Source organism: Lates calcarifer, linkage group LG13, assembly GCF_001640805.2.
Source record: "Lates calcarifer isolate ASB-BC8 linkage group LG13, TLL_Latcal_v3, whole genome shotgun sequence".
Lineage (NCBI taxonomy): Eukaryota > Metazoa > Chordata > Actinopteri > Centropomidae > Lates > Lates calcarifer.
The window spans coordinates 25,322,445-25,341,071 of NC_066845.1; the positions used below are offsets into that span (position 1 = coordinate 25,322,445).

General features: G+C 39.3%; 2 protein-coding genes and 1 long non-coding RNA gene across 4 annotated transcripts in view; 1 reads left to right on the forward strand and 2 right to left on the reverse strand.

Annotated features, from left to right (window-relative positions):
• Positions 1-10,711, reverse strand: part of LOC127143166 (uncharacterized) — a 14,478-nt gene extending 3,767 nt beyond the window's left edge. Inside the window, exons 1-4 of the long non-coding RNA XR_007814399.1 lie at positions 10,605-10,711; positions 7,904-8,107; positions 3,253-3,314; positions 2,142-2,334 (exon numbers count right to left, since the gene is read on the reverse strand). This is a non-coding gene — a long non-coding RNA (uncharacterized LOC127143166). The remainder of the gene's footprint in view (positions 1-2,141; positions 2,335-3,252; positions 3,315-7,903; positions 8,108-10,604) is intronic.
• On the forward strand, positions 5,220-15,488 carry paqr3a (progestin and adipoQ receptor family member IIIa). The gene is made up of 8 exons (XM_018673662.2): positions 5,220-5,387; positions 6,232-6,463; positions 6,879-7,041; positions 7,919-8,074; positions 10,646-10,843; positions 10,974-11,064; positions 11,225-11,378; positions 11,974-15,488. The coding sequence occupies exons 1-7, from the start codon at positions 5,327-5,329 to the stop codon at positions 11,371-11,373; spliced, it is 1,050 nt and encodes a 349-aa protein (XP_018529178.1). The 5' UTR covers positions 5,220-5,326; the 3' UTR covers positions 11,374-11,378; positions 11,974-15,488.
• Positions 14,125-18,627, reverse strand: part of bmp2k (BMP2 inducible kinase) — a 40,378-nt gene continuing 35,875 nt past the window's right edge. For both annotated transcript variants that reach the window (XM_018673660.2, XM_018673659.2), the window contains exon 16: positions 14,125-17,608. In XM_018673660.2, coding sequence (XP_018529176.1) covers positions 16,164-17,608 — 1,445 coding nt within the window. In that variant the 3' untranslated portion in view covers positions 14,125-16,163. The remainder of the gene's footprint in view (positions 17,609-18,627) is intronic.

The following is an 18,627-nucleotide window of genomic DNA, read 5'->3' on the forward strand; positions in this document are numbered from 1 at the left end:
TTTTGACACCTTACTATACTATGAAATTTTTTGACTATTTTTGACACCTTACTATACTATGACATTTTTTGACCATTTTTGATGCCTTACTATACTATGAAATTTTTTGATGATTTTTAATGCCATACTATACTATGACATTTTTTGACCATTTTTGATGCCCTATTATACTATATTTTTTCGTGGTTTTTGACACCTTACTACACTATGACATTTTTTGACCATTTTTGACACCTTACTATACTATGACATTTTTTGACCATTTTTGACCCCCATACTATACTATGACATTTTTTGACCATTTTTGACACCTTACTATACTATGATATCTTTTCATGGTTTTTGACGCCATAGTTAATTATGACATTTTTTTCATGGATTTTGACCCCTTACTACACTATGACATTTTTTGACCATTTTTGACCCCATACTATACTATGACATTTTTTGACCATTTTTGATGCCTTATTATACTATGATATTTTTTCATGGTTTTTGACACCTTACTACACTATGACATTTTTTGACCATTTTTGATGCCTTATTATACTATGATATTTTTTCATGGTTTTTGACACCTTACTATACTATGAAATTTTTTGACCATTTTTGACGCCTTATTATACTATGAAATTTTTTGGCCATTTTTGACGCCATACTATACTATGACATTTTTTGACCATTTTTGACACCTTACTATACTATGACATTTTTTGACAATTTTTGATGCCTTACTATACTATGACATTTTTTGACCATTTTTGATGCCTTATTATACTATGATATTTTTTCATGGTTTTTGACACCTTACTATACTATGACATTTTTTGACCATTTTTGATGCCTTACTATACTATGACATTTTTTGACCATTTTTGATGCCTTATTATACTATGATATTTTTTCATGGTTTTTGACACCTTACTATACTATGACATTTTTTGACCATTTTTGACGCCTTATTATACTATGAAATTTTTTGGCCATTTTTGACCCCATACTATACTATGACATTTTTTGACCATTTTTGACACCTTACTACACTATGACATTTTTTGACCATTTTTGATGCCTTATTATACTATGATATTTTTTCGTGGTTTTTGACACCTTACTACACTATTAAATTTTTTGACCATTTTTGACACCTTACTATACTATTAAATTTTTTGACCATTTTTGACCCCATACTATACTATGACATTTTTTGACCATTTTTGACACCTTACTATACTATGATATTTTTTCATGGTTTTTGACGCCATAGTTAATTATGACATTTTTTTCATGGATTTTGACCCCTTACTACACTATGACATTTTTTGACCATTTTTGACCCCATACTATACTATGACATTTTTTGACCATTTTTGACACCTTACTACACTATGACATTTTTTGACCATTTTTGACGCCTTATTATACTATGACATTTTTTGACCATTTTTGATGCCATAGTTAACTATGACATTTTTTTCATGGATTTTGACACCTTACTACACTATGACATTTTTTGACCATTTTTGACCCCATACTATACTATGACATTTTTTGACCATTTTTGACACCTTACTACACTATGAAATTTTTTGACCATTTTTGACATCTTACTATATTATGACATTTTTTGATGATTTTTGACATCTTACTATACTATGACATTTTTTTTGACCATTTTTGACACCTTATTATACTATGACATTTTTTGGCCATTTTTGACGCCATACTATACATGACATTTTTTCATGGTTTTTGATGCCTTACTATACTATGACATTTTTTCATGGTTTTTGACCCCATACTATACTATGACATTTTTTGACCATTTTTGATGCCATAGTTAACTATGACATTTTTTCATGGTTTTTGGCGCCATACTATACTATGACATTTTTTGATGATTTTTGATGCCATAGTTAATTATGACATTTTTTGACTATTTTTGACACCTTACTATGCTATGACAGTTTTTAACCATTTTTGATGCCATAGTTAACTATGATATTTTTTCATGGCTTTTAATGCTTTTTTTTGACCATTTTTAATGACTTTTTTCATATACTAAATACTGAATATAAACAATTTCATGTCAGTGCTCTGTAAATCTGTTTATGGACGTTTTAAAGTTGTTTGTGAATTACCAGGAGGCCTTGATCTTCTCAAAGAACTTCTTGATTGTATGAAGACTCTCTGCAATCGTGGACTACATCTCTGTGATTACAGACATCATCTCCGAGATTATGGATAATATCTCCTTCATCCTCGACAATGTCTCTGTGATCATGGATGTCGTCTTGGCAATCGTGGATAATGTCATGGAAGAAGTGGTGACACCTGGAGGAAATCAAAGAGAAACAAAGGAAAATGATCAATACACTACACACCTATTTTTCAGATAAACACAGATAAAACCAGAACATTTTCCAAACATTATGTATTACTAGGTATGTTACTGTGAAATGCATAATAAACAGTTAAGTACCAGTTAAGTAAATTTTTGAATGCAACTTGTGTTGTTTATTATACTTTAGTAAAAAGTCTGGGTATTTCTTCCACCATTTATTTTCGTTTATTGAATAGCAAACAGCAGCTTATGTGAAAAATTTTCAGCAAATAAATGTAGAACTGGTTGTTCCACACATACACATAATTTCTGATCATGCACAATCAAACTGAAGTTAAAATTTTTTTAATCCCATTTTGACTGATCCTTAACAATAACAATCCAAGAGAGAAAATTTCGCATTTGTTGGTTCTGATGTATTTTATATTGTTTGAAGAGAAGGTGAGGAGAGCTATAGTTAATTTATGCAAAGACAAAACATTGACAACTATTGCATATGTTTTTAAAACCAAGAATGCCAAATATTTTTTTGATGATGGAGGCTTCAGAAGAGAGAATTTAATAGTTTTTTCTGTCATATGATAAATAGTACTATTAGTACTATTATAGTACTAATAGTACTATAATACTATTGGAAACAAGACATCTGAAAACTTCACCTTAAGCTCTGAGCAATTGCAGATAGTACTTGTTTCTGATTTAATAGACACAATTAATATTAAGTTAATATTCTTATATCTTATTATATTCAGTACTAAATTAATTAAATACCAAGGTTTGATCTGGGATTTACCCAGTGACACTAAACGAAAGAAATGAAAGCGATTGCTGACATCAATAATTTAGCTCATTAACACATATTTATATATATATATTTCTCAGACTGGGTAAATGTTTCGGACACATACCTGTTGGTCTGTAAGGTGATGGTGGTATCTCTGTCGAAGCTGCAGGAGCTGAACAAGTAGACCTGGAAAACACAAGTACAACAGTGAAAACTAAACACAAACTGTGACAATTACAAATACAACTTGACTGGTCTAAAAGAAAAAAGCTATGTAAAAAAATCTGGAAAAAAAAGGCTGTTAACTGTCACATATGACAAGAAAAAGCATTGCATCCATAAGAACCAACAACAAAGTAAGGCTCAAACTTGTGAAGGTTCACAGTTAAAATTTAGTTTTCAAGCTTGAAATTAACACATAACTGAGCTCAATCAAGTATTAAGACACACACAAACAAATTTCTCATCACAAATATACTGTATATAACCATGGATCAATGGATAGCTAGGGACAGACTACTGGCACAAATCTACAATGACAAACAAAAAACTGAGACACAAAACAATCCCAGTGAGATGCTTAACTGCCACAGTGAAACAAAAAATAACCTCAAAGAAAAGTAAATTGATCAGGAATAGATACAGATCTACAGAGACGCAGTGAGAACAACCACAAACATACAAAGAAGCTGACCATAAATAGACATAAAATAGACAAGTAAAGATGCAAAATGATGCAATAAAACTACAAATAAACACAAAATGATCACAATGACATGACAATCAGACAAACAAAAAACAGGTAGCAAACTGTACATTTCAGCAACAGCAAAATATTGTTAATTTTACAGAAACATAATGGCAACCCTCAAAATCATTTGCAGCAAATGACTGCCAACTGTAAGCCCACAAAATCAATTAATAATTCAAGCACCGACTGCAGCAGCAGGAGATTCTTGTGGTTTGCCCTTGCATGCACGAGTTACTATCTTAACTTGGCAGCTGACACTTTGCCAGAGTGGATGTGCTGAGAGGTGTATTAGAAGTGATAATGAAGAACACACTTCCACTTGAGAATGAGGCAATTAAAGTGGGGTGTAAACAGCAGAGGGAGGACTGAGTGTGACTTCCCTCCTGAGGGAATCCTCCACAACATCTCTCACACCTGAGAGGTCTGCGGAGAGCTCGCGCTCTGACGAGGATTCCTGGTGACAGTTAGCGACAGGAGGATGTAACACATTCACACAGTGCGGCGGGATGACAGCCAGGAGACTGAGAGCTGCACTCACTCAACAGCCTGCATTTAACATGGGCCACACCTGCAGACTCCAGCATGCACTCAGTGCTGTGCTGTATCAATCATGTGACATTCCAGGGCTCCTAATGGGCTATAACACTGTAGGAAAATGGGTAAAGAGGCATTAGTGAAATAGAGAAATAAATAAATCTAAAGAAAACAAATAAGGAGAAAATAAGTATGTAAATATAAAACATGCTGGATACAAATTGGAGGCTTTTTTGTGATTTTATTCGAAGCACAAAAAGAATTCATTGTAAGAAATTATAATTTTGAGAAAAGGAGGAATAGACCTACTTGCATACTAAAATTGTTTTTGTATATAGTGCCACTAATGCTTGTCTCACAGTGAAGGATGCAGGAAAATATTGTGCAACAATGTAAAATGATATTAATTATTATTAACTTGGTATTAATATTTTACAGAGACCATCAACTGCTGTAGACATTAAGATACAGAAAAGACCAGGGAACTGTTTCAAGTCATATTAGTTATGTGTTTTTTCAATGGCAAACAAATAATTTGAATATTTTTATTTTAATTAAATATTTTTATTTCATATTTTATTATTTTAATATGTCCTAACTTAACTAAAAAAATATTGTTCTGCTTTAATTTCTCTATTTATTAATGTGGAACTTTTCTTTGTTCAAATTTTCAATCAAATTCAACACCAGAGAGAGCATAAAAGTTAATAATTAATTTTGGAAACTGTAATTACACAAGAAAAGGTTCATTTAATGACTCCGGCTTTGGGTCTGTTCTTTTTACTCAGGCATTCCTTGGGCACACTCAAGGGGTCCATCATTGATGACGTCTCTGGTGATTTGGAAGATGTTCTAGCCGAAACTTGATAAACATTACGTTGTTCTTAAAGTCAGTGTTAATACATGTTTACAGATGCGTAATACGTATTATAAGCCCCAAAATGGCACAAACTGCACATATACGAAGTTAAAAGGTGGGTCTGTTGTTATTTTATTAGTTCTATATAAAGCGAAGTGTTAGCTATCCTGTAAAAATGTTAGCTTGTTCAGGCAGACTCGAGCTGTAGTTGACAGACTATTCGCCAAACCGCATTAGAAATCCTGTTATTTTATGTTTGACTTGTTCAGCGACAGTATTATTTGCCGGATAAGACTTAACTTAAAATGGTTTATTGTTCAGTTGATTCTTTGGACATAGTCGGCTTATAATAATTTACAAAACAAGCACGTTATGACAACAAATTACGGACTTTACACATCATTGATCTAGTACTCGCCACATCTCCAATGTACAGTGTAACAGTGGGATCAGCTCATATTGGTGGGCAAAGACAGAGAGTAGGATCATTTCTAGTAATTTGTATTTTATCGACCGGTGTTGGTTGGTGTATTAGTTGTTCATTCAGTTACAGTTTGGATGCTAATGCTTCTTAAAGAGCTCTTGAGCTATGTTCTGAAGGTGTTAGTACGCAAGGCCGAAAATTGCCCTATTTCTAAACGGAGTTTTTCCTCTGTAATTACAGCGGAACGGTTAAGCTGCAGATAGTTAATGTAGGTAACATGGGATTACATGCAAGACAAGTCAATGGCTGTGCTTTTAAAATAGCCAATTAATGTTAGCCTGCAGATATTAGCTCCTCTCTCACAGACAGTATGGAGTTTATCAGCCTTTCCTTGACGTTATGCTTTGTCCTTCACTTGTTGAATGCCACAGAGTATACATCAGCTTTAAATTGGTCCACCATGCTTTAATGTTTAATTAGCCTTGTTATGTAAGTTATAGCCTTAATTGGATCTGATCTGGATCTGCCTTTTCAGCTTCAGGTCAGACTAAAGCGGACTTTGCAGGCCCAGTCATGCCTCAGAAACTCCAGAAGAACGCCCAGACAGCACACTACATCGAGCTGGGAGGTTATCAGTACTGGCCTGTGCTGGTGCCCCGAGGCATCAGACTGTACACCTACGAACAAATCCCAGTGTTTCTGAGAGAGAACCCCTACATCACAGATGGATACAGAGCCTACCTGCCCTCCAGACTGTGCATCAAAAGGTGAGAAGCTGCACTGACTATCTTGTAATACTTCTTATTACTCCCCAGAAGAGAAACTGTGCCATCTTTAATTGTATTCAAAAATGTATTTAAAATGTAGATCAACATGTTGCTCCTGTCAGTAAACCTGCTGAGCACTGTTTATATAAAAACACAGCAGGAGAGGAGGAGGATTTCCTTACAGTTGTCCAGGGAAAACAACTTTTTTCTTTTCCCCTATGGCAGTCCAGTTCCTCTACTGTTTTAATTCTCTTTCTATATATTTCTGCATGTTTGCACAGTATGAGGATGTTTGAATTTAAACACTGTGCAGCTGAGATTGCTGATCTCAGTCGGTAGAATAAGAGATGATATCAGGAAAAGGAGACCCAACAAATTTTATCTGATTGTTAAAGTATGTAATTCCTCTGTGCAGCCTCTTCATTCTGTCCAACGAGACGGTGAATATCTGGAGCCATCTGTTGGGCTTCCTGCTCTTCTTCTGTCTCGGGGTGTACAACATGGCGTCGGTGCTGCCGGCCTTCGGTGCCTCCAGGGAGGATTACGTCATCTACTCCATCGGGCTCTTCTGCTTCCAGGTACAGGCCTGAGGTTTTCAGTTTGCTTCAGACATTTCAGCGCAGTCAGATGTCATCTCACGTCCTAGTTGGTGGCCGCAATTATTACTAGATTACTTGGCTGATATTACATTGATAATGTTGTTTTAGTCCATATATTAAGGTGTGCTGTTATGAATAGAAAAACCAGCTCTGGAATCGTGCCTCTCCTTAGTCAGCTATTCTCAAATGCTGATCAACTTGTTGGGTCAGATCTGTGCTCTTAAAGATGCCAATTAATCTACTGAATAGACATGGATGTCACATCGTGTCCATACACAGTTCCTCCCACTGCTGCAGTCGATTCTTCGTCTTTAACGTCATTAAAAAAAGCTCCTGAACGCCTCTCACCTCTGGAGATTGTGTGTAAACTTTTAGTTTTTGTCTAAATCACAGATTTCAGGTTTAAGCATGAACTCATACATGGTCTCTGTTTGAGGCTAAATTCTAACAACGGATGAGGATTAATTGCTAAATGATGTTTCAGGTCTGTCTCTGTCATCTTCACGTTGAAGTTTACTGAGGCAGGGCTTATTTTTTACGTCACAGTGTTCGTTCCAGGCTCCGTTACAACAAGGTGTCTCTCTGTGTTGAGCAGCGTGATGATTTCAGATTAGCCAAATATCTTGGAGACTGCATATGTGACAGTTGTGTGGTGTTACCTTAATCTGAGTGGTTACAGAATAACATCAGACCTCATCCAAAACATTGGCAGGTTTTCTTAGCGAATTAAAAATAAACAGGGACTGACGACCACAGTCTTCACGTCCAGTTAAAAAAACATGAGAAAATGCTGAATAATAAAATGAGAACTGGTTCAGACGTCTGACCGTCTCCTTTTTACCTGATCGCTCCTCAGCTGTGCATGCTGTGCTCGGTGGGTTACCACCTGTTCTGCTGCCATCGCTCAGAGAAGACCAGCCGCCGCTGGATGGCGCTGGATTACGCCGGTGTCTCCATCGGCATCCTGGGCTGCTACGTCCCCGGAGTCTTCTACACCTTCTACTGCAATAATGTAAGTTCATCTCAGCTGAGCAAGAACCTGTAACTACAAAACATGCAGAGACAGGAAGTTGAAATAAACACAGAAATTGCTCTCGATGGAATCAAATTAAATGGAAGATAAAATGTCTTGTGTCTTAGTAATATCAGCATTTGCTTGAAGATTGAGGATTAGTGCTGACTGTTGAACAAAATGTCTGATTTTATTGAGGGAAATCACCTTTAATCTCATTTTCCTGAATTTGATGTGTCTCTGTTTGTTGCTGCCAATACATTAGCAAAACTGATTAAATTTACTCAGTGATTCAAAAGGAAAAGCATTAGGCTTAGATCAAACACTCCTCACAGAGCAGTCAAAAAGTTCTCAAAAACTTTTCAAAAAATCTCAGGAAAGGAAAACTTTACCAGGAACGATGTTTGACGTCTTTTGATACTGACACCAAAACAATACCTGATGTTTTTTGCAGCAGAGAATCCGATTTTTTTTTGGTACCTTTTACTTAATAAATAAATATAGAAATATAAACGTTTCTCTCCAGAAACCTTTTTTTCTTTAACAAAAGCGTTAAACTTTGTCTAAATACAAGCAGCTGCACAGAAAATGGTGTAAAACTGACACAGTCATGCAAAAGAAAATTCACATCACATGGTCCATTAACTCACAGCTCCTTTAAACAGAGATCTCGTTATAATGTGATTAAAAAGAGCCTGCATCTTAACGGGGCTTCACCCTGAGACTATTCTTCTCAGATGTTTCGTTATAACACGTGATTTTAAATCAACATGGAACTCATGTTTTCTTCTGAAGCAGAGAAGAATAAACTTAAAAAGACAGAATTACAGCTCAGATCAGGAGCTGATCAGAGAATGAGTAAAGATGATTATGGATCTGACTGGTTATTTTGATACTTCACGGTTTAGACTCAGAGTGGATACCCAGCTCTGTTTGCAGCTCATGTCATTGGTGTTCAGGGAATTGAGGCTTTTTTCCTCCTGTTACACTCACTGCAGTTAGATGCACATTATAGACAATGTAAATACAGTTCTGCGTGTCAGCGTTTAACATCTAACCACGCACCTCCCCGGAGACGTTTCAGCTCAACATCCTCGGCCTTTCGAGAAGCAGTAATTGAATAAAGCTGAAGTGGAGCCCACAGTCTGGCTCCGCTGATTGACTCATTGTTCCTGGTGAATAAGCAACACGACACCTTCGCTGCGCTCGGCGTTTGGAAAACAGCCTCTGATGACACAAGCCAGTTTCAGTTCCTTATTCCAGCCGCCCACCACCATGTTTTTTTTTTCTTTACTCCTGAAGTGTTTGGCTGTGCTCCTTACTGTTCGCTTTCCCCCGCATATTGGAAGCGCCGGGTTATTTTGCCCCCAGAACGCAGCTGAAATCTGCTCCAGCCCAAACCAGATGGCTGTGTTCACGGAGCGGTCCTTCACTCCTGTTCCCCACCATATGACGTTCGCAAGTCTGGGAGCCGTCTCAGCGAAAGGGCCCCCCCCACCCCCACCCCCTCCACACACACACACACACACACACACACTGTCCTTGCCAAGACTGGGGCTCCGCTTCTGGGTGGCTCCACTCCTGCAGCAAAGCCAAGTCCCTAAAGAAAAACTGATTTTTATATTTAGCTAGTCAAACTCTTGTCTCGTCAGAGTGTTTCAGAGACGTAGATTTGGAGGAGAGAACGCCGTGTCTGTTAGGAGAAGGAGCTTTTAAAAATTTTGGCTGGAGCTGAGCGGGGCCTTGTTCCTGGTGCAAATTTATTCACTGTGAAATTCAGCAGGACTCGTCACATGAGGACGTGTGACTGGACGGAGGCCTACATCCACACAAACGGACAGAAGGGAACCGAGACGAGGCTGTCCAGACTTTACACGCTCACTTATAGAAGTTTAAATACCGAGCGCAGAGCCGAGGACTCGAGTTATGTTTTGATATATATATGATAACAACTGAAAACAGTAGGAGAGGGTTTTTTTTTTTTGGCAGATGCTCAGATCGTCACTTGAAGTTTGTTACAGCATCATATGCCAACGCAAATAAAATACAGCCATACATGAAATGGCCTGAGGTGTTAATTAAAAAGAGAGGGAGACTGAAAAAAAGAAAAGAAAATGACCAACAAATGTTCAAGTGATTTGGATAGAAAGCAGACGAGCTGCAACAAACAATTATTTTTGTGATTATTTGAAGATATAGAGAAAAACAACACAAAGATGTGAAGCTTATTATGATAGAAAATAATAAAAAGCAGCAAAATCTGACATTTGAGAAGCAGGAGTGAGCGGAGGACTGAGTCTTATACAAACATTCATCAGGTTTCTTTGTCCTGCATTCTCACTCACTCCCTTTATTTCCTTCTGCAGCCTGTTCTTCTTTTATATTCACTGACTGCTCAATAATCTCTTCCACCAGCTCTGATTTTAGTTTTTTTATGTCTTAATAATAATAATTCATTCCCTCGTCTGTCTGAAAGGTTTTAGCTTGACTTACTCCAACTGAATCTAAAGCTCTTAAACTGAACTGATACCTGCAGCATGATTTGACCTTTGACCTTCTTGTCCCCGGCAGTACTGGCGTCAGGTGTACCTGGTGACGGTCCTGGCGATGATCCTGGCGGTCTTCTTCGCTCAGATCCACCCTCATTACCTCAGTAAGCAGTGGAAGCAGCTGCGCTCGCTCATCTTCTGCTCGGTGGCCGGCTACGGCCTCATCCCCACCGTCCACTGGATCTGCATCACGGGAGGCTTCTCCTCCGAACTCGTCCAGGTGAGCGCCGGCCGCGTTGTCACGGCAACCCTGACATCTGCACGTCAGACAGGAAGGAAAATATGGAGGAACGTTTCAGAACCAGGCTTTTCTGACACACGTAAATAAACGAAATACTTTTCTCCTTCAGGCTTTTGTTCCTCGTATCCTGGGGATGTACTTCATCGCAGCGTTAGCTCTCATTTTCTACGTTTCAAAAGTTCCTGAACGCTACTTCCCAGGTGAGACTGCTTTTAATTTAAAGCCCAATAGTTGATCAGAGATGATCAATATTATAATATCGATCAGTGAGATGCTGAAGAGACTCAGGGCTGAAGATTTTGTTCAGATTTTACTGCCTGTACATCCAGTCTTACGTCTTCCTGTGATGTTTCACTGCAGGTCAGCTGAACTACCTGGGCTCCAGCCACCAGGTGTGGCACATGCTGCTTGTTCTCATGTTTTACTGGTGGCACCAGTCGTCAGGCTTCATCATGGCGTACAGACACAGCCAGCCGTGCCCCGACGCCGCCGGAGCACCGATGTTTTGAAAACGGTACGAAGTCCTGCAGTAAATCCTCCCTCACAAGGCTGTAATCTTCAGTTCAAGTTGAATCTGTGTTGTGTTTCTATTGTCTAGCTTTATTGATTTGTATGGGGTGGACAAAATAATAGAAACACTAAGATTAACAATAAAGCACAGCCTCCAAAATGATTTTTCACACATGAATCAACATCTTTTTAAAACAATTTCAACACAAACTGAACATTTTAAGCCCGGTGTTCCTAATTACCTGACACATGAGTGTACATTCAGGTGATGCTGTCGCTGGAAAACAAATTGTTATACCTTACTTCAAATGTATCTGCATTTATTCTGTAAAATCCTTTTTTTTTTTACAAAAATAGCCAGAAGAAAAGATGAAAATCTTACATTTTAAATGTCTAAACTGAAGCAGATGTAGGAGATATTTATCTGAATAAAATGTCTAAAACTGGCAACAATTTGATTTAAATCAGGTCAAATAATCAGTAAACAAGACGACTAATCTGATCAGACATTCGTTGGCGGCTGACGCACTTTAACTGGTACTAAAACCTATTTAAGTTCATTATCTAGCCCTGATTTTAGTTCTTAATTCTGTCTTTAGGTTGGCGAACAGCTGCAGTGTATCCCAGCATGCACTGGACAGAAGACAAGAGAGACAGCAGCCTTTCAGCTCACCCCAGTGTTACCACAGATTCTTACCTGTCAGTCGGTGACGAGGGCTGCGAACAGGAACCACACCTGCGACCTCCAGGACGTGAGGTGACACGTGTCGAGTGAATATTTATGAGATAAACCAGGAACTCTGAGTGATTGTGGGTAAACAGTCACAGTCTTTACCAGGCACCAGTTCTAAAAACAAACCTCTGCAGTCAAACTACAAAACTACAGAGACCGAGGCTGTTGCACTGCGCTCAAATTTACGTAACTTTAAAATCAGTCAATAACTGTCTGTCTTTATAAATCACAGATAAAGCAACAAAATAATAAGATTCAGGGTCGGCAGGTTCAGTCAAGCAGCAGCCCACATATTTCTGTAAGTGCCTGTAAATAAAACATCATGTAGCACTTGGTAAATTAACTTTTGCTCCTAGAACGCCCAAATTTGTATTTATTTTTAAAGGCTTAAAAGCCAGTGATTGTCTGAGGTGTTCCTCCCTGAAAAATCTGTTTGAATATAGTTCAACAATACTTTTAGGTTACAGCCTTTAAGCTTGAGTTGCTGTGAGTGTAAATGCTGAGTGAAACTCAACACAAATCATTTCCTTTATTCCCAAACTATAAAATGGTGAGGAACCTCTGAATGAAAACAAGCAAAAACTGACCAGTATTGTTCACTTTTGATGTGTAGATAGAAAAACCAAAGAGTCAGAGCCACTGCTGCGGAACAAAGCTCAACAGTTTATCCTACATTTAGTGTTTCTTTTTTTAACTTTTTTTAACAGTATTGATGTTTGTGTTTGTTACCGCTGAGTGAGATGAACAGATTGTTTCAGTCCCAGGACGGTGAAGTGTTTTACTTTGAACACAGGTACCACAAACACTCATGAACTGCAGATGCCTGACGCTCCAGAGCTGGATGTTTTTTTTTTTAAATTTTATTTCTGTTCTTTTCTGTCGAGCTGCTTTGCCTCAAACTGACTTTATATCAGAGCTGCACAGGATGTGTGAGCGGAGAAGCCTCGACGTTTGCTACTGGAATGATTCTGTCTGAGGGTTTTTTAAATGTGTGTTATAAGTGTGTGAGTCAGTTCTTAGCTCGGCCTGTAGGGGCTGCTAGTGAGACTTTTTAGGCCTTTAAACTGTGTCCCACGTCTGCACTGTGAGGTAATGTTGACAGTGCACTGCTACGTTTACTTCTTATACACTAATTTACTATATTTTATTTAGAGGATTTCCTACATCTTAGTTTTTTAACAGCAGTAGAGGCTTCTCCATTTAAAAAGAGCTCAAACATCAGTAGATTTATTCTGCATGTGAGTATTTTGAAGTTGAAACGGGGACAGTTTTTGTTTTTAAAGGTTCAGGCACTGATTTAAAATCTGTATCTGCACATTGTGCAGTTCATTGTGCAGCTGCAGCTTCTCTCTGTGCTGTGCAGCTCTGCTCTCTACTGTAGATTCACATGATTTCACTACTTTGTCTCCACTCTTTGTTTAAATAGTTACAACTACATTTTAAAGAAACTTGTTTTTTTTTTCTTCTGCCTCACCTGGTGACAGAATCTTCCACTGTAGATAAAAATGCAGACAGTGTTTTCAGACGTAATAACTCAAGTAGGGTGATGTGCAATGTCAAGGTCAACTTTTTTAAAAAATGGCTTTATTCCAAAATGCAGCGCAGCCATGCTGGAGAGACGTCATCAGCTGTTAATATTTAGTAAAGAAGAGTCTTAAAACTTAGAATGTCTCATTACTGTTTCTGTTTGTCGTCATTTAATTACACTAGGTGTCCACTTACATGGTTACCGCCTCATTTTGGAATGAAAGTCATTTGTTTTCTGTGTGATATTTAATGTTTTTAAGATTTAGCCTGAGACGGTTTCAGATTCTTTTTGTTGTTCTGTATTTAAATTATTCATAAGAACCTGCTCTGTAAAAACATTTTGTCTTTGATAAGCTCTCAAAGTGTCTGAAACTCATTTTGTAGCAGCAGAAATTTTGTATCTTGACTTTTCATACCTGAGCAATCAAACTGCTGAACTTGACTCTGAATAAAATTAACCGTGAACTGTTTAAAAAAACAAACTGTAAACTTTGTTTTAAATTCCACTTTACAGCATCCATCTCAAGCTGCACTGAGATGAATCTTATTTATTGCATCAAACAGCAGTATAGCATGATAAATACAATATAAGATTTACCCTGGTGGAAAAAAAAGAGATGGAAAGTAGTTGTATCAAATGGTTCCACTGGTGAAAACACAGCAACCTGCAGGTTTAATTCAAACAAAATGTGCCAGTGGTTGTGAAGGTAAATGCAGTGCTTAAGGCCGTCGATGGAGAGCACACAGAACTCGTTAATGGAAGAATTCAGCGCTGAAAAAGTGCAGTCATGAAGACAAATGACCTGAATGTTACATCAAAGATTTCTCAAAGATCTTAAACGTTTTTTTCCCTTTTATGAACGAGCCAATTTACCTCAATCTGCAGAGGAGAGACCTGTGTCAACGAAGAAGTCTGGTGATATTCTACTTTTTTTTGGCAACAAATCCCATGAAAAGATTAAAAGCAGTAACTGACGGGTAGTGTGTGTGTGTGTGTGTGTGTGTGTGTGTGTGTGTCTGAGGCTCGATAAAGTGATTTACCTCCTGGAAACGGGGCCGTCGATGGATGATCAATAATGCAGACAGCCTGGCTCTGTCTGTAAGCTAAAAAAAATCCACTTACCAAAACCTTTAAAGCTCACTAAATTACAAATCCTTGTAAAACCACACATTTTTTTACTAATTACTTTAAATTTAGAGGTGGTGGCAGCTTCTATCTTTTACTCTCAGACAAAGCCAGACAAGCTGTTTCCCCCTATTTCCAGGCTTTAAGTTAAGCTAAGCTAACCAGCTGCTGCTAGTAGCTCGATATTGAACAGACAAATGAGAGGGAGATCAATCTTTTTTTAAGTAACTATCTGGAAAAAAAGCAAATATAATCTAAACATCAGGCTTCAGGCTTCAGTAGGAACCAAACGGCTTAAACCCTCCAGACTAACATATTATCGTAACATTGTTGGTTTTGGTCTTTTCGTAATATTTGTTGAAAAATGTTGAAAAATACGCAGAATACCACCAGTCTTGTCCTTTAACTGATGGTGCAATACCCATTTATCCTTAAGCAGAAATTACAGAGCACTTAACATTGCTGAGGAAATAGCAGTAGAGCTTGTGAGTTTCTATGGGGGGGTCAAAGTTCTCAAAACATAAACCCCTAGACTAGTGATCTAATGTGGCTTTGTGTTTTATTCCTTCCTTATTTCTAACAGAATGTGTTGAGTTGTAACTTAATTAAAAAATTTTTTAACAGTACTTACACACGTCTCCTGCTAGAAAACAAAGAAAGAGAAGTTAAAAGCCTAAATTTAAACTCAATTAACAGATCCAACTTTTTTTTTTTTTTTTTTTTTTAAAGGAAGTACAATAAAATCCCTTTTAGTATTCCAAGTGTAATGCAACACAAATCACAGCCACGTCCGGCTGCGTAAAAGACTACTGTGAAATTATGCATAGAGGAAGGTCTAATGAGGATAAAACAAAGTGGTTAAGGTCGTCTCCCGAACGATTCCACCGAACACTAAAGGCCGACGCTGACCGATTGTGTCGTATTTTTCCCGAGGTACTGTGCAGCAAGGCGGAGCCGAGCTCAGGTAAGGCTTTGTGGTGCTAAAAAAAAAACAAACATATTGGTAGATCAGAAGGCAAGGCCGTAAGGAGCTTTTTGCAGCGAGTCAAGCGGTCGAATGTTAAGCTTGTAATCACAGTACGATTTTCGAGTGGGTTTTTTTTCCCCCATTTCTTCAGGTTCAAACGTCTTTAGCGTTATGATGCAGCATAAAAAGGCCTCTCAGCAAACGGGTACAGCTGAAAGATATGTGGGAACATCACTTGCACTCCACAGGATTTAGGGTTTTTTGTTATTCAAACTGAGAGCTGTAATAAAATGCTCTCAAAAAAGAAGCGTTAGGACATTATTAGCTTGTGATTCCACGACTGGTTGACTGATCCCAAACCAAAAGAAAAAGAACAACAAAAAAAGCTCGGGGGTTATTTAACAGCAAATGGCAGAGTGGGAAGACGCAAGAAAAGTCACTGTTTTGAGGGAAAAGGTGCAGCTCCGAACGGGTCAAGCTCCACCGGCTGCGAGGGCGCCTGCTGCTGCTGCTGCTGCTGCTGAGGTCCACTGTGGATGACCAGTTCTGTGAAGGGCACCGCCCCGAAATCATCCATGATCTTGCTTTCTCCGAGAGCTCCGTGAAGAGAACCCGTCCTGGACTTGCTGTTGGCCGTGCCCATGTCGCTCTTACTGTCACCGAGGCCTTGATACTGGTTGTGCCGTAATCCGTCCTGAGGATGGAAGGGTTTGGCCCCAAACGGGTCTAAAAGGGCCTCGTCTACCGGCAGAGAAGCTCCTTTGTCTTTCCCTTCAGACATGGTTATGTCCACACTGATGTTCTCTTTAGAGTCAGAGGTGCTGAGGAACTCGTTGCTGCTCTGCGAGTCTCTCCGGCCGACCTTCTTATGCCTGCGGACTCGCTCTGGTGTGCGGTAAGTCGGCTTGTTGGTCTTGCGCCCTCCAGTAGGTGTACCGTGATGCCGTTTACCGTTGCTGCCGCCCGCCGTGGCCTCTTGCTTGGTTTTTCTCTGGCGTGACGACAGCTTCTGGAGGCTGCGCTGCTTCAGCCTCTGCTGCTGAGGACTCGGCGACTCCTCGTAAGATGGCCGAAAAATATCATCCGCACTTCTGGAGGTGATGGGAGGTGGCGCGGTGGGGCCCGGCTGGAAGGGAGAGAAGCCGAAAATGTCAATGCCCTCGGGGGAAATGGGCGGCGTTTGGCCCATGGGAACATCACTGCCACTCTTGCCAGACTTGGAGAGGTTCCGGTTGAATGGCGCTTTGGTAAAAACATCAAACTCATCCGGAGCTTGCTGCTCGTGGCTGACTTGCCTGAAAGGCGCTTTGGCAAAGATGTCCGTGTTCTCTGAAGGTCCGACAGGTGAGGCTCCTCCGAGGAAGGGAACGGCACCGAAAACATCCACATCATCCGTGACCGGAGCAGCTCTTGCTCCGCTGGGCGACTCAGGAGGGGTGATCAGGGTCATGGCAGAATCTCCTCGAGGACTCCTCCCGGTTGCTGCAGAAGCTGCTTTACCCGCCACAGGTTTCTTGGAGCGAGTCTTGACTCTGCTGGGGTCGTAGTCCGAGTCAGAGCTGTGCTTGTCATCGTCCTCCTCGCCCTCTTCCTCTGAGTCCATGAGCAGAGGCCTCTGTCCTAAATTCTCCGGCTCTGTGTCTTCACCGTGCTCGCTGTTCAGCGCCTCGTCCTCCTCCGGCTCTTCATCTTCGCTGCTTTTCGGCGAAGGAGGATCAGACTCGAAGTCGCTGTCGGACTCTTCACCTGGTCTACAGTTACTCTTCCTGCCTGGTTTGTGCTCCTTGGCTGCTGTCGGCTGCAGATTGTCTGTGGTGGTCGAGACGGGGGCGGGAACGGCGACTTCCTCAGGGGTCTGCTCAATCTTTATCACACTGGTACCTGCAGAAAAACACAAACACAAGAGTTAAAGATGTTTCCAGTTTTGGATTCACGTTTGTAAGTTTGATTATTAAAGTTTTAAATGAAAGAACGAGTGAGAGGGAGACTCTCTGACCTCTCTAATATGTGGCATTACTGAAATCAGGATTACTTGGGCTCCATTTGGATTTCCCCAAGTCCCACGAACACAAATCCCAACAGTTTGTCTAATAACGAAGCAGAAGGAGCGACGAAGGAGAATCACAAAACTCAATATGGTCTAAAAGCTGCTCTGACTTCTCTGCTCTAACCCTGCAATAAGACGAGCAGGCTTAGAGGCCGAAGAAATAAGACGCCCGGCTTTTCAAGACTCACAGAATTGCTTTTAAATTCAAATCTCTCGGTGAAGATTTAAGCTGTCAGTCACTTCCTTCAGACTTTAAAAAGAAAATAAAGCTTTGTTCTGTAATTACCATTCCTTCTGTATTTCTATAAATTCTTACACATATTTGGCATTTAATGAAAAAAAATTGTGCCTTGTGTAAATTTATTTCCAAGAGATTTGCATAATGGCAACTTAGAAATTAGTCTAATTAGCAAGTGGATAGTCTCCAATTATATTGAAAATAAATTGTGCCATGCACAATGAGCCAATTTATTGTTCCCTATTAGAGCAAGTTCTACATTAGAAAGCAGAGAAAGGACCTCCCGCTGTGAACACGAAAATGGAAACCTCTCCACGTCTTGAACCATCCAAACTGGCAGGACATAATGACAGATTAGCCAAAAGCTTTGTTGTTGATAGATGAACTTACAAGGCAGCAATAAAAGATAAAAAAAAGTCTCTGGAATAAAATATACTAATGCAGGAAACATGAGGTGCTCTGCATCTGTTCTCAACGCACCCAGATTACAACTTTTAATCATGTTCACCTCTCAGACTCAGGCAATCTCTGCAAACAATAGAAACATCTTTAATCACCAGGGAAGATGTCAGATTTATTTTGTTGATGTTCCTTTTTAGGAGGGAAAAGCTGAGG

Bases quoted from the DNA above. Each gene is read 5' to 3' on its own strand.
- paqr3a (XM_018673662.2), top strand. From the start codon at position 5,327: ATGCGTAATACGTATTATAAGCCCCAAAATGGCACAAACTGCACATAT. The intron at 6,464-6,878 runs GTGAGAAGCTGC...TCCTCTGTGCAG, and splicing joins TCCAGACTGTGCATCAAAAG to CCTCTTCATTCTGTCCAACG. The intron at 8,075-10,645 runs GTAAGTTCATCT...TGTCCCCGGCAG, and splicing joins ACACCTTCTACTGCAATAAT to TACTGGCGTCAGGTGTACCT.